The 27,419-nt window shown below is 37.2% G+C and overlaps 1 protein-coding gene across 3 annotated transcripts; it reads right to left on the reverse strand.

Annotated features, from left to right (window-relative positions):
- LOC109230427 (protein DETOXIFICATION 42-like) lies at positions 18,515-26,730 on the reverse strand. 3 transcript variants are annotated; one of them, XM_019395942.1, is made up of 14 exons: positions 26,456-26,730; positions 24,639-24,718; positions 23,584-23,705; positions 22,881-23,120; positions 22,604-22,794; positions 21,887-22,022; positions 21,688-21,784; positions 21,479-21,579; positions 20,698-20,861; positions 20,074-20,145; positions 19,871-19,987; positions 19,682-19,777; positions 19,117-19,218; positions 18,515-19,032 (listed from the first exon to the last, which is right to left on the reverse strand). In XM_019395942.1, the coding sequence occupies exons 2-14, from the start codon at positions 24,707-24,709 to the stop codon at positions 18,922-18,924; spliced, it is 1,620 nt and encodes a 539-aa protein (XP_019251487.1). In that variant the 5' UTR covers positions 24,710-24,718; positions 26,456-26,730; the 3' UTR covers positions 18,515-18,921. The 3 variants fall into 3 exon arrangements, with proteins under 3 accessions (XP_019251487.1, XP_019251483.1, XP_019251491.1); XM_019395938.1 differs by lacking the exon at positions 26,456-26,730 and having other exon boundaries at positions 24,639-24,797; XM_019395946.1 differs by lacking the exon at positions 26,456-26,730 and having other exon boundaries at positions 19,117-19,238; positions 24,639-24,797.

The raw sequence follows: 27,419 nt of genomic DNA on the forward strand, positions 1-27,419 counted from the left end.
TGTAGCCCCTCTTAGAGGAGTGATTACTGGGTATTGCATTGACGTGATCCATATTAATCATAAACCTAGGACCCCCTCCCTTTTGCTTGCTTTCGTCTATCTCTTTTAAATTGTCTAAATCTTTCATAAAATTTCTGCCCTCTTTACCTTTCTCCAAGTTTTAATTTATTTGCAATGTTGTATGTGAATCCCTCCTAATTGAGCCCTTAATTGCTTACTTGATTATGTGAAGTCACAATTATAGCATGGCCGGGAACCACACTAGTGGATCTTGAGGGGTGCCTAACACCTTCCCCTCGAGATAATTTCAAGCCCTTACCCACTCTCTGGTTTTCTAAATCAAAATTCTTCTTAGTGTCCTAATGCATTTAATCATTAGGTGGCGACTCTTCAATTCAAACTCAACGCCCAAAAGGGAACGAGTTGTCCGCCCAAATGTCGTAAACCCGATTTCGCCTTTAGAAAAAGGGGGCAACAACAATTACAATAGGGGATCTCCCGGGATACCGTCCTGTAGTCCCAAACGTAAATGTGTAGGGGGATCTCCCAGAATACCGTTCCATATTCCCAAAGTAAATATGCAGCGCTGGGGAATCTCCCGGAATACCGTTTCGTAGTTCCAAAGTAAATATGCAGTAAAAGGGGATCTCCCGGAATACCGTTCCAGAGTCCCAAAGTAAATATGGGCTCAACCAATATAAACAACAGTTATAGCAAGAAAACCTACAGTTTAGACTGAGTTCAAATCAAAGAGCGTAGGTAATTTCACTAAACATGCCGCACAGAGTTCAAATAGGTAGTTAAAACATGTAGGCATGTTTTTATAATCTAAACAAGATAGTTACATATGCTAGTGTAGTCCAAACAAGCACAAACAGGTTATGACTTAGTGAAAAACGGAGTTTTACAACAAATAGCCCGTGTACGTACTCGTCACCTCATGTGCACGGTGCTCATATAACAAACAGTACCAAATCCTAAGGGGAGTTCCCCCACACAAGGTTAGGCAAGCCACTTACTTCGAACCAAGCTCAATCAATCCGAAACAATGCTCTTTACATGAACATCGGACTCCAACTGGCTCAAATATAGCCAAAACCAATTACATAATGTAAATATAGCTACAAGAAACTAATCTAGCTAACGAAATCAAAGCTAAGGCAAGAAATTAGAAAAATACCAAAAAAGCCTCCTCGGGCCCACGTCTCGGAATCGGGTAAATGTCATAAATTAGGAATACCCATTGACTCACGAGTTCACTCGTACCAAAATTATCCAAATCCGATGTCAAATTCCCACTCAAAACTCAGAAATTTGATTGGGGAACTTTTCCCCCATTTTCCCAACTTTCTCACTCAATTTCCTTGATTAAATGGAGAAAACAACAATATATTAATGAAATGCAACCACAATCGAGTAAGCAATCGTTACCCCAACACTCTCTCTCAAAATCCCTCAAAGAATCGCCAAATCCCGAGCTCCAAGTCCAAAGATAGTGAAATGAATCAAACCCTCGATTTTGCCTTTTTTCTGCCTGCCAAACTGCATTTGTGAACCTTTTTTCGCTTCTGCGGTACCGCATTTGCGGTAAATCATCCGTTTCTGCGGAAACCACTTACTCTACTTACCTCCGCTTCTGCGATCACTGGCCTCGTCTGCGCATGTCGTAGGTGCGGAAATTACATCGCACCTGCGGAACCAAGCTCGCACCTGCGCCCAACTCTCCGCTTTTGCGACCATCGCAGGTGCGAGAAACCCTTAGCACCTGCGGGCTCTGCTCCACTCACCCCAAGTCGCTTCTACGATCCAAGTCCCGCTTTTGCAGGTGCACACCTGTGGTGACCACTCCGCAGGTGCGATTACACCAGCACTAGAAATCTTCAGCAATTGCATAAGTCCAAATTTTAACTCATTGAGCATCCGAAACACACCCGAGGCTCCCTGGGACCTAAACCAAACATACCAACCAAACCTAAAACACCATACGTACTCATTCGAGCACTCAAATCACATCAAACAACGCTAAAAACACAAATCATCCTCCGATCCAAACTTAATGAACTTGAAACTTCTAAATTCGACAACCGATGCCGAAACCAACCAAATCACGTCCAATTGACCCCAAATTTTGCACATAAGTCATATCAACATTACGAACCTACTCCAACTTCCGGAATCGGATTTTGATCCCAATATCAAAATTTCTACTACCGGCCCAAAACTCCAAAAATTCAACATTCGCCATTTCAAGCCTAAATGAGCTACAAACCTCAAAAACACAATCTGTACATGCCCCTAAGCCCAAAATTACCCAACAGAGCTAACAGAATCGACGGAGGTCTATTCCGGATCCGTCTTCACGCTGTTCCAACTACGATCCAAATTCTAAGACATAAGCTTCCATTTAGAGACTAAGTATCCCAAAATACTTCAAAAACCAAAACAAAACCTCTCGGCAAGTCAAAATAGCAGAAATAAATACGGGGAAAGCAGTCAAAAGGGGATCGGGGCTCTAACTCTCAAAACAACCGGCCGAGTCATTACATGCATGATGATGAAAAGAAGATTATAAAGAAGCTAACTTTAGTTGCCTTGTGGTGCATACAAATAATTCCACCCATCGTCCCTCAATGATTAAAGTAATGAAGATGCTCCGAGAGTTGTTCTGATTCTGCAGAAGTAGATGTAATTAATGGTTGACATTTGAGAACCTCAAACTGTACACGCGATGTATTACATGTGTTGTATCTTTACTTGCAATAAAGGGGGGGGGGAGGGAGGGAGAAGAAAAAAAAATCTCTTTCTTTACTTAACTTTTTTTTTGTATCGTTGAACATGACATATTGCAGTTCAGAATATTTAAATGAGAAAATTGTAAAAAAGTGTTGTTTTTCTATGATTTGTTGTCCATTCTCTTTTTTTTTTAACTCGCTTATTATGCTTTAATTATTTAATGTCTAAATCAAAGCTCACCTTAGGTTTTATTTAGCCTCATTTTACAGGCAAGGAAAGTTGAAAGATAAAAAAGCTTTTACCATCAATATTTAAAGTAGATACTCGGATACCCCAGTAGAGAAAAGAAGACAAGTACATGATTGAAAGTACAAGATGGGGGGTGAATTGTTGCCTAATTAAAATTTGGTCGACTAATATAAGTATTAGTTGACTAACCACAAGACAGTAAGAGTAGTAAAGAGAAATAGTAAGACACACACGATTTATACTAGTTCGGTACCGTTGTGGTACTTATATCTAGTTTTACTTGGGTCACAAGGGTTCCCTTAAGATCTTTGAATAAAGTTACAATATTGATGGTTTTCTTTTGCGTTTACCACCAACGTACAGAATCAGTACTTGAGTTCTAATCAGTTGAGACAACTTTCTTTTGTACTCTAAATCTCTCTATCTTTTGAGACACTGATAACTCAGAATTACAGTGTTTGAACTAAGAAGTAGATAGATTTGGAATACACTTTGTGCAGTTGCGTGATCTTCTTCTTGAGAGAGTAGCCTTCTTATAGAAGAGAAAAGAGTCGTTGAGTCCTTTTCAAAATTGGAGGCACAGGATCTTTAATTAAGGGATTTGACCCAAGGGGTGCCTCTTCGAATCTTGCTCTTTGACTGGCCCAGATTCGTATGTGACCTTCCTTGTCATAGCTGAATTCAAGGAGAGATTAATTCGCAAGAGCGGTCTTTAAAACTGGAGTGACCATGATTGGTAATCTGAGTTCCCTTGATTGAGGACGAGTCAATCTGCTTCTTGATTGATCATTAATGCAGTAATTGAATCTTCATTCTTTCCTTGATTGAGGATGAGTCAATATGCTTCTTTATTGATCATTAATGCAGTAACTGAATCTTCATTCTTCCCTTGTTTTGAATCCAGTAGCAATCTTGCTAAGCATCTTCATCTTTCCTTTTTGTTTGTCCTGAAAATATAACATAATATAATATTGTCATCATTGAAACTTAACCGTAAACCTATCAATCTCCCCCTTTTTGATGATGACAATCAAGAAGGAGTAAACAAAGTTAAAGTAAATTAAGATACTTCCCTTATAAGGAGTTGCTCCCCCTGAGCTAGTGCTTCCCTTGAAGAATGTTGTGCTCATGTCTCCCCCTAAGTGTTTACTCACATTTTTTCTCCCCCTTTGACATCAATCAAAAAGGAAAGAGTAATATAATATACAGAAACACAGAGCAACATAATGTACATACTAAAAGGGGTTAGAGCAGTAGAGCCTTCAGCAGAGGCTTAAGTTAGTACAGACCAAAAAATAATTGTCTAAAGGCCACCATCAAAAATAGCAAAAAAACATAAGTTGTTTGTCATAAAAACAGCCAGAGATAATAAATGACGTCCTAGAAAGTATTTGAGGGTGTTGATCACTTTTGTGCAGAAGGAGTCATAGGAGTTTTCAACATCCTTGACGAGCTTGTCCATCTTTTCAGTCATGGAATTGAAGGCCCTGGTTCCATGTCTCCTTGTAGCTCCTATGTCTATTCGTAGCTTTGCTACGTCTGAACCTGTCTCCTTAGTGACATCTCTGATCTTATCTACCCGTTCTTTCATTCCCACCAGCAGCAGCTTGACTTCATCAAGGTGTTGTTGAATGTGTGGAAGGTTCGGGGAGGTAGTTGACTGAGGAACTGGTGATCAACTTGAACATCAACCGAAGCTGGAGCACTTTCAACCTTGGCCCTTTTAACCCATCCATTTTCACCCGATGAGTATCCCATCATAGAAAATGCAGTTTTATCATAAGTACTGGAGACGTGCTTGGGTGTGAAGGGTTCCAAGTCAACCTTCATAACTTCCAGAATATGAGAGATACGAATACCATAGGGAAAACAAGCAGCAGAAGAGGAAATATCCCTGATACTCTCAATCATATATTGACGAATCCATACAAGCCAATCAAGATGCTTATTGTTGACCAGATAGTAGAGGACAAAGATATCTCTAGTGGACGACGAACTTAGGGACCAAGACCCGGGAAGGAGAGTAGTGGCAATCATGTGGGCCAAAACACGATGTTATAACTTCAGATTTTTGGGGCCAATGTCAGGGGGGTTATCAGATAAGAAAATAATTGCTTCTTCAAGAGACACTTCAAAGTCTTTGGGCCAAGAATTTTGGACAAACACATCATACCCACTAAATTTGGCAGAAAAAATCTTTTCAAATTGGTAGGAGTCCAACATAATTCTAGTTCCTAAGACCATAGATTCTAAGTCATCCTTATCATTCACAAACAGATTTGCAAAAAACATTCTCACAGGTTCTTCATACATAGAATTTCCAAGAGTGTCAAACAGAGGGGAAAGGTGCTGAAAATCAAAAATTGCAGTCACATCACAATGAAGACTTTTTATAAGAAAGAGGCTTACAAAGCTTCCATAAGCCATGGATTTTGACTTATAGGACTCAAACCTTGCCTTTTCATTGGGGCCATAGAAGATCAGCTTGTCTTCTGGACCAAAATTCAAGCGTTCTACCTTGCCCTTTTTGCATGTAGCCTTTTTGGGGGTTTGCTCCATGGATCATTTTTCGGCCTTTTTCTGGCTGATGGGGTGATTTTCAGATGAGGCTGGATGATTCTACATCCACCGGTTCTTCTGTATTGAGAGATTTTTGAAACGTACGACTTCGTCTGGTTGCAGAGGAAGAGTTTCTTTTGGCCATGGAGAAATTGGTGGTTTGGTTGAGAATGAGGAGAGTATTTGGAAGAGGGAGGTTTTTAACAAAAGATTTGAGATAAGTGAAAGGGCGTCTTGGTTACTGGAAAGGTCAAGTATAGACGAACGTGATGGTTCTGAATGGCTGCAAGTAATAATTACACCTCCAAAACTAATTAGTACACGGATAATTAAGGAAATAAAATATACTGAAAGCGTGTAAAATAATTTAACCATTTTTAAAAAGTAATTGGTTTACAAATTTGGCAAAATGCCAATCTTTTTTGGAAGGATACAAAATATTTCTTCTAAAAGAGGTTTAGTGAAAACATCAGCAAATGGAGAATCCGTGCTAATGAACTCTAATGTAATATCACCTTTTGCAACATGATCACGAATAAAATGATGTTTAATTTCTATATGCTTTGCTCTAGAATGATGCACAGAATTTTTAGTTAGGCAGATAGCACTGGTGTTGTCGCAAAAAATAGGAGTGGCACTAAGACATAAATCATAGTCAAGGAGTTGATGCATGATCCATAAAACTTGTGTACAACAACTTCCAACAGCTAGGTATTCTACCTTAGTTGTTGAAAGAGCAACACAATTTTGTTTCTTGTTGTGCCATGATACTAAGGCATTTCCTAGCAATTGACATGTCCCACTGGTACTTTTCCTATCACTTTTGTCTCCTGCAAAATCAGCATCTGAAAAGTCTCTTAAGGAGAACTTGTTAGTATGATCATACCATAGGCCGAATTCAGTAGTACCTATTAAATATCTAATAATGCGTTTAACAGCAGTCAAATGGGATTCCTTAGGAGCTGACTGAAATCTAGCACATTTACATACACTAAACATAATATCTGGTCGACTAGCAGTTAATAAAGTAGAGATCCAATCATTCCTCTATACATGGTTTCATCAACCATTTTTCCATTGTTGTCATCATCTAGCACAGTACTTGGACTCATAGGAGTGCCAATAGCCTAAACATTTTCCATTCCAAACTTTTTGATAAGCTCCTTGGTTTACTTAGTTTGGCAGATGAAAATTCCTTTAGGAGACTGCTTGATTTGAAGTCCAAGGAAGAAGGTTTGTTCTCCCGTCATGATCATTTCAAATTTACCTTTCATGGAAAGAGCAAATTCTTCACAAAGAGCAGCGTTAGGGCTACCAAAGATAATGTCATCAACGTAAATTTGAGTAATGAGATTACCAGAATTTGATTGCTTAATGAAAAGAGTTGTATCTATGTTACCTCGTTTGAAACCTTGATTTAGAAGAAAAGAACTTAACCTTTCACACCATGCTCGCGGACCTTGTTTGAGACCGTACAAGGCTTTAGTCAGCTTGTATACATGGTTTGGAAAAGTGGCATTTTCAAACCCAGGAGGTTGCTTAACGTATACTTCTTCAGATATACAACTATTTAGGAACGCACTTTTAACATCCATCTAATACAGTTTGAATCCTTTGTGAGCGGCAAAAGCAAGTAAGATTCGGATGGATTCAAGTCTTGCCACAAGTGCAAAGGTCTCATCATAGTCGATTCCTTCTTGTTGAGAGTAACCTTGAGCCACCGGTCTTGCTTTATTTCAAACGACTTGGCCTGATTCATCTAATTTATTTCTGAAAACCCATTTAGTCCCAACAATAGAGGAGTTTTGAGGTTTTGGAACTAATTCCCAGACTTTGTTTTTCTCAAACTAATCTAATTCTTCTTTCATAGCGTTGATCCAATGAGAATCCTTTAGAGCTTCATTAACCTTCTTGGGCTCAATTTGAGAAATGAGAGCTATATGAGACTTGTTCTTTTGTGATCTCCTTGTAGTTATTCCTTCCCGTGGATCCCCTATAATGAATTTGTGAGGGTATCCTGGTTCGTTCTTCCATTCATTTGGAGTATTTACTGTAGAGATCTTTTCTATGTTAGTCGACTGATCTGGTTTAGATAAGTCACGATCTTCTGGAGGAGCTTTAGCTGGTTGAGTCTATTGATTAGCTGACTTACTTTGATGATGTTTACCTACAATAACAGATTTTGGAGCACAAGAAATTTCCTCATCTTCAGGAACATGTTCATTCCTTGGGCGAGAGTTAGTATCAATGAAAAAAACATGAATAGATTCTTCAATGCATAAGGTTCTCTTATTGTAAACTCTGTAAGCTCTACTTGAGGGAGAGTAACCAAGAAATATACCTTCATCACTCTTTGGATCAAACTTACCCAGATTATCCTTACCATTGTTATGAACAAAACATTTGCATCCGAAAGAGTGGAAGTAGCTGATGTTTGGTTTCTTACCATTCCACAATTCATAGGGAGTCTTTTTGAGAATAGGACGAATGAGACATCTGTTAATAATATGACATGTTGTACTTACAGCTTCTGCCCATAAATGATGAGGTAAAGAGTTTTCCACTATCATGGTTCTTGCCATATCCTGCAAGGTTCTGTTTTTCCGCTCTACTACACCATTCTGCTGAGGAGATCTTGGTGAAGAGAAATTATGGGAGATTCCTTGATCATTGCAGAATTTTCAAACGCTCTGCTTTCAAACTCTCCTCCATGATCACTCTTGATGGTAGAGATGTAGTAACCCTTCTCACGTTGAACCTTTTTACAGAAAATATCAAAATTCTTTAAGGCATCATCTTTATGACTAAGAAATGTAACCCATGTAAATATAGAGAAATCATCTACAATAACAAAAGCATATTTCTTACCTCCAATACTAGCAGTTCTAGTGGGGCCAAATAAATCCATATACAGCAGTTGAAGAGGTTTAGAGGTTGAAACAATGTTTTTGACTTTGAAAGAGGATCGAGTTTGTTTTCCTAATTGGCATGCATCACATATATGATCTTTTGAAAAATCCAGTTTTGGAAGACCAACAACAAGGTCATGTCTTGAATGTTTTTGTATGGTGTGCATGCTTGCATGCTCAAGTTTTATATGCCAAACCCAGGGATCTTCAATTACAGAAGAAAAACAAATTTGATCCCCAAAGTTTTCTACGTTTTTGATAGTATAGACATTTCTGTCCCTATTACCAGAAAGAATGATGTTACTTGATTCGCCTTCTATGAACCAGCCATGTTTCTTAAAATGAACCTCATAATCATTGCCACATAGTTGACTGATGCTGAGAAGATTGTACCCGAGTTCATCTACTAAGTAAACTTCATCCATATCACATGTAGAGCTTAAAGGAACCTTTCCAACACCAATAACATTTCCTTTGGATTTGTCACCAAAAGTAATTGTTCCTCCATCTAGCTTGGTGACTGATTTGAACAATTGTTTGTCACCCGTCATATGTCTGGAACACGCGCTGTCGAGATACCATTTTCCTTTTCGATTGTTCTTGCGGTGTTCCTGCGAAACAAGATTACTTATTTTTAGGTACCAGAGTCCTGAATGGTTAGATTTTTGAGAGTTTGTTTGATTTGAAGATCTTGGTCTCCAAATCCACCTCCTGTTGTTTTTGAACCTGCAATGATTTGAGGTGTGACCTCTTTTACCACAGTAGGTGCAAGATGAGCTGTTGAAGTTGCTAGAATTATTTTCAGCTCTAATTCTGTTCCTGCAATTGTTAGTGCTATGACCATTTTTACGACAAAAGGAACACGTTATTTTCTTTCTAACAGGTGTCGCGCCCCCTTTTTCCCTCTTTGCATCGGGAGATCGGGTTTATGACATTTGGGTATGGGACAACTCATTCCTTTTGGGAACTGTGTTTTGCATTTTTGAAGAGTCTCCACCTAATGATATATGGTGCATTAGGGCACCTACAAGGTTCACTTCTAAGTTGTTTGATAACCAGAGATAGGGTAAGGGCTTGAAATTATCCTAAGAGGAAGGTGTTAGGCACCCCTCAGGATCCACTAGTGTGGTTCCCGACCAGATAACTCTTTGTGAATTTGGTGCAATTAACATGTAAGCAGATAAGGCTCAAATAAGAGGGAATTTTAATACACAAAATGCTTGGAAGGAAAATAGAGCAATCATGAAAAAACTGATTTTTTGCAAAGAAGTCATAATTCTTTTAAAGGCAAAGAAAGAGAGGGAGAGGGGTCTTAGGTTTATTTATAATATGGATCACATAAATGCAATACCCGGTAATCACTCCTCAAAAGAGGGGCTACACGTGGTATTAGCGCATCGGTCATCATATCCATATCTACCCTCCCCACCCCATTAAGGTACTAAAGCACGGATTGGTCTCGACCACTATTGCATGCTATTAACCGTCCCATTCCTATCAGTCCCGGAGGCACTTAGGACTACTAGTCCTAAAAGGGAGGGATATTAGGCTGACTTTGAGGTTTCAAAGGTGAAAAGCTAAGGCGACATAAAAAATACATAGGACAGCATATTAAAAGAGGAAAGCACGTAAACACTGAAGGCTCATGTATACCTCCTCAAGCAAAGCAAACAAATAGCATGACTCAAACAACAATCAAGGTCTGAAAATATGAATATTAAGGCAAAGGGGAGTTTAAGTTGTTGAAGCAAACCAATTTATTACATAACTCAGATAAGAAGTCAGAATCAGGCCTGCCTGCTGGTTGTAGCAATTACTAATTAACAGAAACAGGTCGGCTTTATTCATTGTTATTACCTAAGGTTTGCCTAAGTGTTTGGGTGGAATCTTATGAGCATGATATCTATTACTGATTCAGAATGTGGCAAAGCAGTAACAAACTTAAAAAAACGAGCGGTTTGAAATCCTATAGGCATTCTTGCTAAACCTTGTTTAAATAAGGAGATTAGGTTACTTAAAAATGGTTCAGAATAGACTGATTTTAAATTAAACTGGTTTTAGATTCTGCAGATGATGATATCCATTATTGCTAGTTTTAACTCCTATACACATGATATCTAGTGTTGCTAATTTTAATTCATATAGGCATGATATCTAGTGGAACGTGAAATGGAAACAAGAAGGATTTTTACTTGGGAATTCCTATAGGCATGACTTCTATACATTATACTTATTTTAACATTATGAACATGATGCCCGCTTATAGCCGTTTAGATCCTAGAGCATGATGTCTAAGAGGTAACAAGCGTGCAGAATTTTAAATAAAGTCCTATAGGCAGGTTATCTAGATGTGAAGTTGAACATGCAGAATTTGAAATGAATCCTACAGACATGATGTCTAAATGCAGAATTGAACACGCAAGATTTAAAATCAGTCCTATACGCATGCTTTCTAAATGCAAAGTTGAATCATTCAGAACACAAATCCTATAGGCATATTTTCTTCCCTTAAGCATGCATAATTATCCCTTTTCCACTAGCCAACCCCAAATATTTATTACAAATTATTACAAACCAGAAATAATGAATTACATCAAGAAAATATAAAAAATAGGAAAGTACAACCACAGGAAGCCTGATTCTGACTTCCTCTCTGAGTTATGGAACAAAACGCCTCAAATGCCATTTTTTGAAAGCCTTTCTCAGACCTGGGTGTGTCAGAGTTCCTTAAGGGTCTCCAAGGACCCCGGTCAGTGCTTACACCCAGATTAATAGAACCAGATAGAGATGAGTGCAGTGTGGAAGTGCCAACCCTTATGTGTCCAAGTTCAGAGGGAGCTCATGGGTCCCAAGGCAAGGCTCACACAAGAGGGGCAGAACCTAAGTCTAAGAATATAGTGGCAGTGCAGGAATAGGGATTTATTTAAAACTGGGTTGAGAATAGCAAAGGGGTAAAAAAATAGTTGGAAAACAGTAGTAATAAAGCACAGAGTTCATAGTTTCATACAAAGGGGTCAGGGATTTGGGAATATATTGCAAGGAACATATACCCTTAGGCAGAGATCAGATTTAGGCATGCACGGCAATAGAAGGCACTGGCATACCTATAAACCAATCAGAACACACAACATATAGAGGGGGGCATGGAGGTTGTGATCCCAGGGGGATCAGGTTTGGGTCATGCACAGCAATGTCCAATGCTGTCATGCCCCAAACCAACCACAGATATTAAACATATTGGGGATGGGGGTTTAGGATTCATAAGAAAACATTAATTCATAATAGAAAAGGCAAATTGCAGCATGCTTAACAATGGAACTTGATTAAATACAAAAACAAACAAGGGTGCAGGAAATAGAAAAGGAACATGTTGTTGTTGATGCTGAAAATTAGTTAGAACATACCAGTAAAGATGCAAATGCAGAGAAAAGTAAGCAAGCTTCCCACAGCCCAGCCTTGGCTTTCAGTCGGCTAGGTAAGGCAGCAATACAAGTAGCAACAAAGGAAAGAGAGAGAGATTTTAGTGGAGTGTGTGTCTGAACTCAAGTATTTTATTCCTTGTGTTCGTGTCCTTGAAAGAAGAGGGGGTGGGTTTTTATAGTTTTGAAAGCATGTGAGAAATAAGGTAATAAGTAAAATTTCAATACAAATATGGAAATAATCACAGTAATAATCAATCAACCAAGTGATTCCCCTTTTATTGAGGAATCACCTGTTTAACGGGGTTAACAGGCTCAAAAGAAGGAAAGAAAATTAGTTTGTAGGCAGACTGATTGTTACCATAAAAAAGAAGTAGTAAAACATTAAGTAAGCAATCGAGTCTAAGTACATAAATATACTTATTTTGGAGAAGGACCCAGCAAGGCGAAAATAAGGAAAGGAATCAATTAACCTTGACAGGCGAGTGAAATTAGAATTCATTAAGGAAAGGTTTTGAAATCAATCACAAGATTGGAGGTCAATCGAAGAAGGAAACTCAGCACATAAATAGAGTGCACAAACAGTAGACATGCGAGGCCAAACCTATTGGCAAAGAAACAACATGCAATAATAGCACAAAGTTCAGTAGATAGCAAACATTCGAAGCATGATAATCAAGTAGGTTAAGTCACATTGAGTCAATAGCAGAGTGTCAGAACATGCAAAAGTTTCACATCAACAGGTAAGGAAAACCCTTTGAAAAATTTAGGGTTTCAATCGTAGTCAAGTTTTAAAGATAACAGGAACCTAAAATCAGAGGAATCACATAAAGGAAAAAGAGATTCTGAAACAAAGAACTTCAAATCGAGTCAGGCATTCAAACGAATAGTTTCAAACTCCAAAGACATAGGTTTCTTCAATAATATTCAAGATTAAAAGATGATAAACAAATAAATCAAACAAACATTTAGCAAACAGCTTCAGAAAACTCGAATGAACCCACAAGAAATTAGGATTTTTTAACAACAACGAGTTCGAAAGATGGTAAACAGACAAGTCAAGCAAGAATTTAAACAAACAAGCACACATCTTAAACATATTAAAAGTCAGAGAAGAGATTTTGAAATAACTTAACAGGAAAACCCTATCGGAAAAGACACAGAGTCGTTTTTTGAAAGCAAAATTGAAGAAACTTCGAGAAGATGCTTAAAAGTTCAAGATAAACACTGATCTAAAGTAGATCTGAAGGAAACCGGAAAGCATCTTAGAGATTAGGGTTTCAGAAGACCCGAAAAAGGTGAGAGAGGCTTCGAAAGTTACCTATCTAACCAGGAGAGTCAAGGATCTGACTCGAACGGCCATGGCTGGCCGGAGAAAGGTCAAGGATGACCGGAGAAGGGCCATGAACTGAAATCGAACAAGGCCTGGACCTAGCTCTTTCAAGATCTAGCCTTGAAACCATAAGAACAAACACGTAGAAGCCATGGAAGGCTGGTATATGTCTCAAATGACCACGGAGGGCCATGGATTAGGTAGATATCAAGGTGGATCAGGGTGGCGGCGGCTAGGGTTTAGGTGGTGTTGCAGAGAGAATTGAGAGAAAAGGGGATTCAGGGGCGGCGGTATGTGAGAAATGAATTAGGGTGAAGGGGTCGTTTGGGATAAAAAAGGAATGGGAGCCGTCGATCTAAACGATCAACGGCTGGGATTAGGTGGGAGTCTGGGTATGGGTCATTTTATTGGGTTGGGGTCGGGTATGAGTAGGAATTGGGTCGGGGTAAATTGGGTTTAAATTGTGGTAGAATTTAGGCCATATTTGAAATGAAATCTGGCTAGATTTTAAATAGCCATTTTTCCCCGTTTGATTTATAAAATATAATAAAATAATTTATGAAAATAAATTAAAGGCACTAAAATGATTTATGATACATAATTAATTATTTAAAAATATCGGACTTAATTTTATGAACATAAATGCAGTTAAATCTTAAAAGAGGCTAATATTGCAATTATATGTAATTTAGCTTTAAAAATACTAAATAAATTTGTAAAAATATGCAAAAAATTCCCTTGGCTATATTTTAGCATAGATATAAAAGTGCAATAAGTGGATCACCAAAAATGATAATTTTGGAAATAATTACTGGATTTTATGGATAAAATAGGAGAATAAATAGATTTAAAAATCTTTTAAAATTAAGGAAAAGTAATGAAGCACTTGGATATATGCATATATTTATACATATACCATATTGAAGCTATTTTGCATATTGAAAATATATAGGAAAAAATTGGGTGTCAACAACAGGGACGTTCTGATTAGTTTTGACTGAACTAGAACTTGAGGTTCTTTGTAGACCATTCAATTGAAGCCTGAGTTCGTTTACTTCTTCTTGAAGTATATCACGTTCAATTTCGCATACTTCTAGTTTCAGGGCCCAATCCTTCTTCTCTCTTTCTCTTTCTCTCTTGACTTTTCTAAGTTCATTTACTACTCTTTCTATGTCTGCAAGAGCAATATCAATAAATTCTTGAAATTTATAACAATTTCGACATAAAGGAGTACGTACCTCACTAGTTCCTTCATCCAACGGTGAACAAAGTCTTCTTAAATCATCATCTTCTTCATCGTTGTTGTCTGCCATTAGTCCAAGTTTCTCTGATTATTCATTTTCGCCAAGAGCCATAAAGCACATGTTGGAAATTTCCTCATGATCAGATTCCTCCTCATCACTCCATGCTCCAAAAGCTTTCTTCTTCTGCACGTTTCTGCTACGCTTCCTTTTTAATTCAGGACAGTCAGCTTGAACGTGTCTGAGCTTTCCAGATACGAACATCTTCCATCATTTTTATTTGTTTCATTGCTTGCCCTTCCTTTTCTGAAATTAAACTTACCTCTTCTGTGGTTTTTCTTTCTTCTCATCATGTTAATCACAACTTGCGAGAGCATTGCAATGTTTTCATCTTGTTCTCCTCCTTCTACTTCATCTTCATTTTCAGGTTCAGCCATAGTTGCCTTGAAAGCAGCAGTTTTCTTTTTCTCTTGAATTTTTTTGTCAAGATGAGTTTTCCCAAAAGCAATCAAGTCACCTCTGAGTTCATAATAGGAGATTTTGTCCAGATCATGACATTCTAAAGTGATGACTTTTGGTTGCCAGATTGTAGGTAGACTTCTGAGGATCTTTCTAACATGTTCGCCACTTTTAATAGGTCTTCCAAATGATTTGAGGTCTCCAAGGATTTTGCTGAATCTGGAAAACATTTCTTCAACAAATTCTCCATCCTTCATTTGAAATAATTCATATTCCCTAACCAGGAGATTTATTCTAGTCTCTTTCACTTTGTTGGTTCCTTCATATGTGACTTCCAGTTTATCCCATATTTCTTTTGCAGTCTCACAACTGGATATTTTTTCATATTCTTCTCCATTGATAGCGTTGTACAGTAGATTTTTTGCTTTTGCATTTACAATGATAACAGCAGCTTGTTCATCAGTGTAATCGTCCAAATCTAGAGGATCAGTTTGTGTGATGATTTCACCATTTGCATCCTTCGTGGGAGGAATTGGAAGGTTTTCCTTTTTTATCACACGCCATACTTTGATGTCATATGACATGGTATATGTTTCCATGCGAAATTTCCAATGAGAAAAATGCTGACCATTGAAGTAAGAAGGTCGAACTTGAGAGGTTCCTTCTTGAAAGAGAGCACCGACAACAGTGTTGGACCTATCGATCTTTTTCTCACTAGCGGTAAAGCATAGATTGTGAGCCTTACTCTGATACCAATTGAAAGGGGGGGGGGGGGTGAATTGTTGCCTAATTAAAATTTGGTCGACTAATATAAGTATTAGTTGACTAACCACAAGACAGTAAGAGCAGTAAAGAGAAATAGTAAGACACACACGATTTATACTGGTTCGGTACCGTTGTGGTACTTACATCCAGTTTCCCTTGGATCACAAGGGTTCCCTTAAGATCTTTAAATAAAGTTACAATATTGATGGTTTTCTTTTGCGTTTACCACCAACGTACAGAATCAGCACTTGAGTTCTAATCAGTTGACACAACTTTCTTTTGTACTCTAAATCTCTCTATCTTTTGAGATACTGATAACTCAGAATTATAGTGTTTGAACTAAGAAGTAGATAGATTTGGAATACACTTTGTGTAGTTGCGTGATCTTCTTCTTGAGAGAGCAGCCTTCTTATAGAAGAGAAAAGAGTCGTTGAGTCCTTTTCAAAATTGGAGGCACAGGATCTTTAATTAAGGGATTTGACCCAAGGGGTGCCTCTTCGAATCTTGCTCTTTGACTGGCCCAGATTTGAATGTGACCTTCCTTGTCACAGCTGAATTCAAGGAGAGATTAATTCGCAAGCGCGGTCTTCAAAACTGGAGTGACCATGATTGGTAATCTGAGTTCCCTTGATTGAGGACGAGTCAATCTGCTTCTTGATTGATCATTAATGCAGTAACTGAATCTTCATTCTTTCCTTGATTGAGGATGAGTTAATCTGCTTCTTGATTAATCATTAATGCAGTAACTGAATCTTTATTCTTCCCTTATTTTGAATCCAGTAGCAATCTTGCCAAGCATCTTCATCTTTCCTTTTTGTTTGTCCTGAAAATATAACATAATATTGTCATCATTGAAACTTAAACGTAATCCTATCAATGATGGCCTATAATGAGGACTGAGGCTAGATCTGGGGTTTCCATATGATTGATTGCATAGTCATTAAATTGTGAATATTGAGACTCGTTAATTAAAAAAAGTATGACCCTAGGGGCTTTACTAGGACAAAATCGAAGCAATTGGATGTCCAACTCGGGCCTATTTGTGTATTATTAAGATTGTTTAGTGTTTCTTGAAGCTCAATATCTTCCCAGGATGAATGTAGTTAAAGGAAACCATGAACTTGTATCCGTGAAATCAAAATTAAGTGATAAAAGGTTTTGTGAAATTTTCTAAGATGTTGATTGAATGTGGCATCCCAACAACGTCCAAGAGTTGTAGAGGAACTACATCAATCCATCCCGAACTTGGTGGTCTAATGAGTGAGATCTCAATTAAGTGTTCACATAATCTTCTTAGGTCTTGAACAGATAATTCATCGAAATAATTGATTAAGAATGAAAATGGTGTTACCTAAATATGAAAGAAATGGCTTGGAATCCTAAAATAATCCACAGAGACATCAAGTGCGAGAATGTGTTTGTTCGTAGTGGTGGAATATCCTCTTACTAACATATTTCACAAATAGTGTATCGTAGTTTCTTAGCTATTATTTTATTTGTCAGTTTTACCTGTGGTTCTCCCAGGATAATGATTAGGTTTGCGTACACACTTTCTTCCCAGACCCCACTTGTGAGTTGTGAGAACTCACTGGGTTTGTTAGTTGTTGTTGTTGTTGTCAGTTTTAACAGTGACATTTTTGGAACTGTGTTGCACAGGAAGTAGGCTTCCCCTGCAATATACACATGCTTATCATCCCATGTGGAAATTTGTTTTGAGTTGTATGGTTCGTTCATGTCGTAGGACTCTGGTTGAAGAATGACAAATTTTGGAGAATAATTGGTTGATGTTTCCATTAAATTGCAATTAGATAGGACTTTCAGACTCCGATATATATGAAGAATGAAGATCAACAAAGGAAGAGATTGAGTTGCAATTTACCTTTTTGTCAAATCTTGTCAGTTTAGGGAAGTTTGTTTTCTCGAACTTTTTCTTCTTTTGGAGTTTTGAAGTCAACAAGGAATTCGCTAGAGTTTTTTTTCCCATTTTAAATGTGATTTTGTGCCTGGTCTCATCACTTTTTTGGCACTAACCAACTCCTAAAGTATAACTGTCAAAGTTAAGACTACCTATAGGTGGCAGGGTTCGGGTTATTGATGTGAGGTGGATCTATAAAAGGAGTGGTTCTAGTCTAAGTTGCTCGGACTCGGGTGCGGGTGCCTGATACCAGTGCGGATCTAGAGGTTGGATCCTTCATGGTCTAAGTTTTAAGATTCGGGGTGTACGGATTCAGATACAGATACAGGTGCGGGTATTTGGCTAAAAATACTTCAAATATCTAAAAATAGAGTTACAAAAATATATCTATATTACGAGACATTATGTGAAAAACTTACAAGGTAATCCGAGAAGGAGAAAATATTAATCAACCAGAGAATCCGAGAAGCAGAAATTTCTGTATACAAGATATTCCATTTTCTTCAATTTCACCGTAGCTTTTGTTTTGATTCCAATAATTATTGTATTTGTCCTGAATTTTTCCGTCGAATTTGGTCAAAGTACCCAAAGTCGGTTGACAAGATCCGGTATGGATCCCATACCCACACCCACGCCGTGTCGACACGGGTGCAGCACCGAAAATGAAGAGTCCGAGCAACTTAGGTTCTAGTTATAAACCCGAAACGATTCATACCATGCGCTCAATGTGCTTTCAGCCTTCCATCATAACTTATCATTCCCCTGTCTTGTATTGGAGTACAAAAAGTATTTACTTTTTGTACAAACTAGAGCTTACAACAATTTATAAGAATGACAAAATGTAAAAGATAACTGCTTTGTAATCAAGAAAGATGTTAAATTTCTTAATGTTTCAAATAAATTGTGTTGGAGGAACTTGGTTTTCTTCGAGGGAAAATAAACAAAATGGTTGCATTTACTAGTGTTGATTGAATTAAATGAAATGGAAGGAAAAGAGCACTGTGTACATATACATTTTTTCCTATTTCCTCAAACTACAAAAGAATCTTCATCTACCCAACTTTTATTGAGAATTTTCCTAATGGCACTAAAGAGTACAAATCTATTCTACAAAGCACTAGGAACACATACACCAACAACAATAACAATAACAACCGAGTGTATTCCCACAAGTGGGGTCTGGGGAGGTAGTATGTATGCAGCCTTACCCTTACCCTGAATAGATAGAGAGGTTGTTTCCGATAGGGCTCAGCTAAAGATCGGAATACATACACCAATGAACAAAATTGCGTTATAAGGTCTCTCCAATGCTTCTTTGGTCCTTATAAAGAATTTCAGGTTACTGTACAAATTTACTGCATGAAAGTGTGTGCGTGTCTATAATAATTAGCAGTCTAACAGAGACTTTCAGCTCTTGAGGAACTTCCAGGGTCCAGTTCCAGTGCCTATCCTGCAAATGGTTAAGCAGAAAATAAACAAATTATGCTTTAGCTTTCCTGTGGTCGCGTAAATCTGTGTTGTTTAGGATACTTACCTCCCGAAACCAGCTAAAGCTCTTAGGCTCATATAGATGGTTAGAGCTACCCAAATTCCAATAAATCCAAAACTTGATGAAAGTATGAGCAAGAACACAATGCTGAAAATAGCCACTGTAAGCTGAAGATCACATGAATTCTTGTTACTAACTGTTTACTTTCATCCGGATAAGTTAAAATAATTTCAATATTCTTAGACCATCACGAAAAAAGATTTTTATCTTCTAGCGAGTCCTTCTCTATTTGGAAGATTTTATTCATCGAGTTAAGACTAATGTTGCAATGCTATAATCTTTAACAATATAGAAAAAAAGTTTTATATCTATTGCTTTCTTGTTGAAACTTGTGGGACCAATTTGAGCATAGTACAGCAACATATCCAGTGTAGTCCCACAAGTGGGGTGTGGGGAGGATAAAGTGTACGCAGTCCTTACCTTTACCTTTAAGAAGGCACAGAGGTTGTTTCTGGTAGACCCTCGGCTCAGGAAAGATAATTGGAATTTTTAGTATAGTATGTTTATTATGTGTTGACAGAAAGAAACGAATATGTCATTGTGAGCTTACCATCGAGTATGCAGAATATGCAAAGTCAGATGCGCCAAAGTTTACACCGTCAAAGACAAAGGCGAGGCAATTGATTGGTTGAGTTGCTGCGACGAACTGAAATTGGAAGAATTGGTAAGTTCTAAACCAAGTCTTTCACTGTGAAAGATTTGTAAGTGTATGAATGACATGTTTATAGATGGTGATTACCGGAATACCAATGCCAATTAGGTGTAAGACATCGACGTCTTTTGTGAATACTCTTGCTCCATAGTGTAAACCAACTCCAAGTGTGAGTGCTAGTATCAACCCTAGAACTACTCCCAACTGCACTTTTTAAGAACTTCACGGTTACTAGCTCATTTGCTACTGGAAATATATGTGAATTCTCTGTTATTGAACAACATTAGTACCTGTAACACCCTTGATGCTGTTGCAGTACACCTACTGAAGTCTTCTTGAGCAAATGCACTTGCTAGTATTGCCTGAAAGGGGGAAGGAACATTGAAAATTTGAAGTTTGTTCACATATGCTTTCGCGTGGTGGTGAATATGAAAGTACAAATGTGTTTCGTTTGAGATATTTAAAACAATATGATGGACATATGTAGAGATCCTCAACTTTGAGTAAATTATTAGTCTATAGACTTATCCTTCAAATAAAATTGTTCGTTGGGTTCTAAGTTGTGCTGCTAGCTAACTTCCTAAAATGCCACTCAAGGAGCCAAGCATTGTGGATTTTGGGAGCAAATACTCCCTTTCTTCTGTTTTAGTAGTTACAAGCCTATATGGACGGAGCTAGAATGCGGAATATGGGTTCGGTTGGACCCAATAGCTTAGGTCCAAACCCTGTATTTATCTTACGAAATTCATTGAATATGTACAAATTATTAACTTAGAACCCTATAACTTAAACAGACTAGAGTTCTCAACCCATAAGCTTCAAATCCTGGTCCGCCTCTGTATTATATATGCCTGTGTTAGTTTAGTTTATCTGAGACAGGCGAAAAGATGTTGATATGAGAAATCATATCTCACCTGGCCAGCAACAGCTAAGCCATCAGCTAGAAGAGATGTAGCTAGCCAAACCTGCAAGCAGACCTGAAATGCAGCCATTTGTGTGGGTCCTAATCTTGCAGCCAACGATGCAGCTAATGTTACACAGAATGTCACTGCTATGACCCTCACTAACAATAGGAAGCCTGAAATTAGGAAGTGGTTCAACATGTCAGCGAACAAATGGACGGCGAAAGTTCAGAAGGTTTGATATCACAGATTATCTAAATATAGTCATCAGAGTACCAACTTAAACGCATACTCTGACCATAGTATCAAATGTAAAAATCATGTTCCTTCGATGATTTTGCGCTGAAAATGTAATAGATGAGATCTTTTGCATTCTCTTAGGGAGATCCTCTTGGACTAGGCAGCGGCGGATTTAGGGGGCGGAACAAAATCCAGTTTGTACCTCTGTATATTATATTTTGAATTCCCTTGACATAGCCCAAATGCATGGCTCAGTGGTCAAGGGGGTTCAAAACCTTTGTTAGGTCACTGGTATAATTCCCACTAGGCCATAGTCTCTTTTAATTTGTTTGAATCCCTCCAGCGAAAATTCTGCCTCTGCCACTAGGACTAGGATCAGATCTTATGGAAATTCCAGTGTTTTATCTTATGTTTTCAGGAGTTTGGATTTACTAAAACACTTGGTAGTAAGAATCAGTGAACAATATAAGTGGAAAGAAAGAAAAACATTGCTTATTTTATATTGACAAATATTGCTTAGCAATATATATACAGCATCAGAGAAAATCCTCACCATTTTTAAGAAAACGAGCAAATTGAAGATATTTGAGACTAGGAGGTACAAGATCAACCTTTTCCATTAGTCTCCAAAACAGTATAACTGAAATTAGGTACCTATACCAATTCAAATTAGAACATATGTCTTAGTATTTCGGAAAACATCGATCAGTGGAACTGTTGCCTCACAATTTTATCTTTCAGTAGAGATTAGAATCTACTCACTGAGAAATTACATGAGCAATTGCAGCACCTCGGACACCAAGATGGAAAACAAACATGAATATCGGGTCCAAAATAATATTTGCCAAATCTCCAGCCACTGTATGATGTCAAAAAACACACAGAAAACTAAGAACTAAGTCAAATTTAATTAACCTCTTCCTAGTAAGCTTGATTCTGTCACATATTCTTAATTGCTTACCAGTTGCAAATAATGGAGTTTTTGTGTCTTTAAATCCTCGAAATACTCCTTGCATTGCTAATGAGAGTAGAACTGCTGGTGCACCAAGTGATCTCAATCTTAGGTAATCTTCTGCTGGTTTTGACATAGCCGAGCCCTGTAAAATTATCACATATAACCAGAAATTAAAACTATGAGAGGCCTCTCAACCCCCTTCACCAATTGCCGCAAAAAGGAAAAGCGAAAGAAAATAGTCTAGTGGTCAATGAAGTGGATTGAGAACCATGAGGTTCAAATTCCAGCGGAGACAAAAACACCAGGTAATTTCTTCTCATCCGTCCAAGTTGGACAGAGTTACCTAGTACCTGTACTAGTGGGAAATAGTAGATATCTAGTGAAATTAGTCGAGGTGCGGGCAAGCTGCCTCGGACACCACGATTACAACAACAATAACAACAACAACATATCAGTATAATCCCACAAGTGGGGTCTGGGGAGGGTAGTGTGTACGCAGACCTTATCCCTACCTCATGGAGGTAGAGAGGCTATTTCTCAAGACCCCGGCTCAAGGACAAAATGAAAAGGAGCAGTAGCAATAAGCACGATTATCAACAAAAAAAAAAGGCAAAAGAAAATGGCACCAACAGTTGGGAGCAGGATACAAGAATCTGTATTCCATTGGAAAAAAGAAGAAGAGATATTTCTCTCCCTCTCCTGTTTATGCAGAGATCAACTTACAGGTTTGATTCCCATGAACTTTAATAAAGGCTTTGCTCCAGCAATTAGAAATGCTGCTTGGATGATGCCAAGGACAGCGCCAATAATTAATGCAGCCGAGGCGGATGGAATGTGCCTCTTTTCGGGCTTAGGCTTCACAACCTCAAAGCTAGAAGCCATCTTTTCGGACTTGCATACACTCCCTGTAGAATCTGCAGGTAAAAGAAAAGATAGTGTTATTATCAAAAGCACAAGGAATAACGAGAACCTGAGCCTGGATTTTCATTTTTCGACATACCATTTTTAGGTATCAGGCTTTTGCTTTCACTGTTTGATGGTGAATCGGTATCCAATGCTTCAGCATCTCCTTCATTCTGCTCCTTGCTTTTATCATCTTGCAGGTCTAGGCTTGCTTTCGTGATGGTATCTTCCTCAGCGACGAAAGAAGTTGTTACACTGACCAAGGGGAATATTGCAATCTTTGATGCTTGATTGAATACAGCAATTGAAACTCCCACAGCAGCCTGCTCAATTGGACCTGTATCGATAAATGTAGAGTTTATGTTGATTCAAAACCTGTTTTGCTTAATGGTCAACCTAGTTGATAACTATGACCTATGATCACCACTTTTTGTGCTGAGTTTAATTACTTCTTGACACTGACAGCGAAAAAGAATTTTTATACTATCAAATCATCGAAATGATAACGACAGTTAGATGTCCATAAAAGGTGCAATTAGTAAACCTGAAAATAAGACAGATCGCATAATATAAAATTTCTCTACACTAAAAAAGGGCAGCCCGGTGCACTAAGCTCCCGCTATACGTGGGGTCCCAGGAAGGGCTGGGCCACAAGGGTCTATTGTACGCAGCCTTACCCTGCATTTCTGCAAGAGGCTGTTTCTACGGCTCAAACCCGTGGCCTCCTGGTCACTTAGTAGCAACTTTACCGGTTACGTCATGAATGGAATACATTGAAATTAAAATTGTGAAGTTGATACCTATATGGCCAATGAATGCTGTATCAACCAGAGATGCAACAGGATCTGCTGTCAAAGCTAGTGCTGCAGGTAGGGCTATTCTTGCTATTTCTTGGCCAAGCTCATCCAATTTAAATATTGATCTGCTCACAAAAAAAAAAAAAAAAATAATAATTAAAAGAAACTTAGAAGGGAAAATCTCGTTTACTTTGACACTCAAGAAACTTTCATCTCCTACTCCATTACAACTTACTCTCCATGTATATCAGAAGTGGCTTTGCATACAGATATTCAATTAATTTTGGAAAAGCACAGGGCTCTTACAAATGCAGTCAATTCTTATTAGACTACTTTTCTTGTAAATGTAAATTCATTTCCAAAAAGAGTTTAAGTTTATATACACCATGAGGGCAAGAAATCTTTTTACACTATTAGTTCGCCCAAATGATATTTACAGGTAAATCTCCTTAAAATATGAGATTTGTAATCTTGAAAATACGGCAATCTACAACCTACTACAGCAGTATTTTTTATTTATTTGTAGGTTTCTCTACTTCAGGCTCTTCCGAGGGCCTTTGTTGATAGCAAGGTTCTCCCCTTTATTTGAATACTCACCTACGGCTTTGATTGTTATTACTTTTCAGGAGCTATGACGTCATTATTTGCGGTAACCACTGGAATATTACAGAATGATCTAAAGAGGGTCACCGAACCTTGAAAAGAAAGTAATGTATAAAATAAATTAAGAGCTTCCTGCCATACTGAGACAAGTTTTGAATTTAGTTTAAGGTGCTTATTCTCTATATTTCTACGTAAAGAAGAAGTTTTTTCATGGTTACTCTTGGCCGAATCTAACGGAATTTTCTTATAAGCAGACCAACTCTGTTCAAGAAGGTAAAGGTGACCTGATGATGTAACATATGCTATGGTGTATATAACTTAAAATTTTCCAGAAAATATTTTTCTCAGGCTCATTCAAGAAAAGAAATGACAATCTTAAAGTTCTTGCAGATTTCAGATTGATAACTTAATGACCAAGAAAATAAAAAATAAAAGGCAAAAACTTTAACAAGTACCTTAGATCTCTAAAGAATTCGGATACTGGGCTTTTAACATTCTCTGTTAATGTAACTTCCTTCTCGGCCATTCTTGTACACTGAAAATGACAAATAACCAATACAAAATGTATATGATTACCAACTATCTGCTTAAATGTGTAGTATCACAAATTTCCTAGAATACTTAAGTCACCAACTTGAGGTTAACATGAGTCCAGATAGTACTTCAAGAGGATACAACCTGCCTTGGATGTGTTACTTCAGTCATTTTGTTTAAATTGTTCACATCTGTATTTGTGCTTTAGTTATATTTTAAGTTATATTTTACCGATTTTTTAAGTTATATTTTACCGATTTTTTAAGTTATATTTTACCTCTCGATAATAACTTTTTACTTATAACAACAATGGTCATATTTATATCAGAACTCTCTATCCCTCTATAACAGCCAAATAGAATCTTTACGATTACTAATAATAATTCTAAAAATATGCACACAATCTTTTCCATTAAATAAAGTGTCTATCTTGGATAAGATAAAAAAAAAAAAAAAATTGAAGATTTGCACATGATATCTTTTTCATTGGACAAATTCCAAAAAATATTAAAATAGAAAATTTAATTGTTAAACTCTTAGATTGTCTTCAAGGAAAAACTATTAGATACCTTTTTGCTGAAAATTTGGGCATGAATTTTCGCCCATTCAAGTGTCGCTAGTAAGAGAATGAAATCTACGTGACAAGCTACAATTATAAAATTCTTCCATCAACCTTGAAAAAATTTATTTTTAGGTAGCTTTAAAATATCTGCCTTAGAGTTTAAATCTTATACTTTTATTTATGAATTTATTAATAATGTATTAGCTTTCTTCAATATTTAACTAGTGAGATTTTAAATTTGAATAATTTTCTTAACTTTTATACGTAACATGAAAAAAAATTGGATAATTTTTATCTATAATATCCAAAAAATATTATAACATCAAATATTGTTATAAGTGTATAACAGTCATTCACTATAAAAATCAAAAAATATTGGAACAAAAGTCCAGAATTGAACTCTTGAGGTGCATTTTGGATTAAAGCCTAAACGAACAAATCGTGAGGCCCAAAAGAAGCGGGTTAGAACAAATGTTCAGATATTTGTTGAGATACCACAATTTTTTAGCTCCTGTATGGCCATAACTTTTTTTTTTTTTCAAAAATGTTTTAAAAACATTGTTTGATTATAAAAAGTGATCAGTTTTTGGGCAGTTTTTGAAGTTGAATTTTTTAACTTCCAAAAAATATTTTTCATCTCATCTTCAAAAATATTTTTTTTTAAGTTTTAACCAAATCTATGTCCAAACGCTAACTTAGTTTTAGAAATTGAAGTTGATTGAGAATTTCTCTGAATGAACATGAATTCAGAATGGATGGGATGAACTTCGCCAGGTTTAGAAACCAGAGAGAACATAATTGCATTTTTGGCTTCTGCACAATAAATGTACCAAATAAAAATATACATATATTTTCAATCTCAAGAAATTGATTTGGGCTGAGGGTCTACCGAAAAGAGCCTCTCTGCCTTCTTGAAGGTAGGGGCAAGGTTAGCATACACTCTACGTACCCTTCCCAGACACCATTTGAGAGATTACACTAGGTTGGTGCTCAAGAAATTGACAAACTTTAACACCGAAAAAAAAAAAGACATCTAAAACTCTATTTGAGAAAGAAAAAACAACGATTTCCCCTCGTAAGAACTTCAATTGTCTCCATTTGAGGACAAAAAAGCAGGAAATGTGAAACGTGCAAATAAGTAAGTAGTCTTTTCGACAGTGCAATTTCTTCTATTACCTCTTTTAAGGCGACAGTTCATTCTGGTTCGATCGACAAATTGTGTTGTTATAGTCTCGTAAGATATGAATAGATGAGCAAAACTCAACCTATTTAAATAGAATCTGATGCATCCTGGCTCGTGCACGACCGATCTTTAGATGGTTTTGCAAATGTTAGAGTGCTTACGATCGTGGTAGCTGCGACGTTTCTCGAGTCTTGTTCTCTCTTCTCTTTTCTTTTTTCTCTTTGCCTTGTTACAGTACCTTGAGGCAATTGTTTGTTTGTGTAAATATGGATTTTTTCACAACAAATATCTCTACATTCTTGTATTTTTGGCTAAACGTAAAATTTGATGAGTATGTGATAGTAATACAGGATATATATAAGGCGGGAAAAGTGGTGTTTGGCAGATTTGTAACTGACATAAGTTAAATAATTTAAATGTAAATCTATATGTTTTACATAACACAAGTGGTTGTTATTCATTTTATAAAACATTGTCCTTAAAGACTTCTATAAAAAGTAACTATATTCTTACTTTTTTTGATGCTATACAAGTGCTTCGTTTCTCTTCGATTTCATTAATTTTTGGTACTTTTTTGTAAAACATCAAACAAGAACACTGTGATGACCCGATAGGTCATCTTATCATTTTGAACCAAACTCTGTGTTTCGATGCCTTTAGAACCTCATTCTAGCCTTCCTCGATTTGCATGCGCAGTCCGGATATTGACCTGGAAGGTTATATGCTAAAAGCTAATAAAAACAAGAATTTTTGCCTTAAAAGTTAATTTTAGTTGACTCCGGTCATCGTTTCGAGTAAAAGGACCCGAATTCGTGTTTTGACAGTCCCGATGGGTCCGTATTGAAATATGGGACCTTTTCGGCGTATGTCCGGAATCGAATTCTGAGGTCCCTAGCTTGAGTTATGAATTTTTATTGAAAATTAAAAGTTTGAAAATCTAATAGTTTTTAAGAATTG

This window comes from Nicotiana attenuata, chromosome 1 (genome assembly GCF_001879085.1).
Source record: "Nicotiana attenuata strain UT chromosome 1, NIATTr2, whole genome shotgun sequence".
In the NCBI taxonomy this organism is placed as follows: Eukaryota; Viridiplantae; Streptophyta; class Magnoliopsida; order Solanales; family Solanaceae; genus Nicotiana; species Nicotiana attenuata.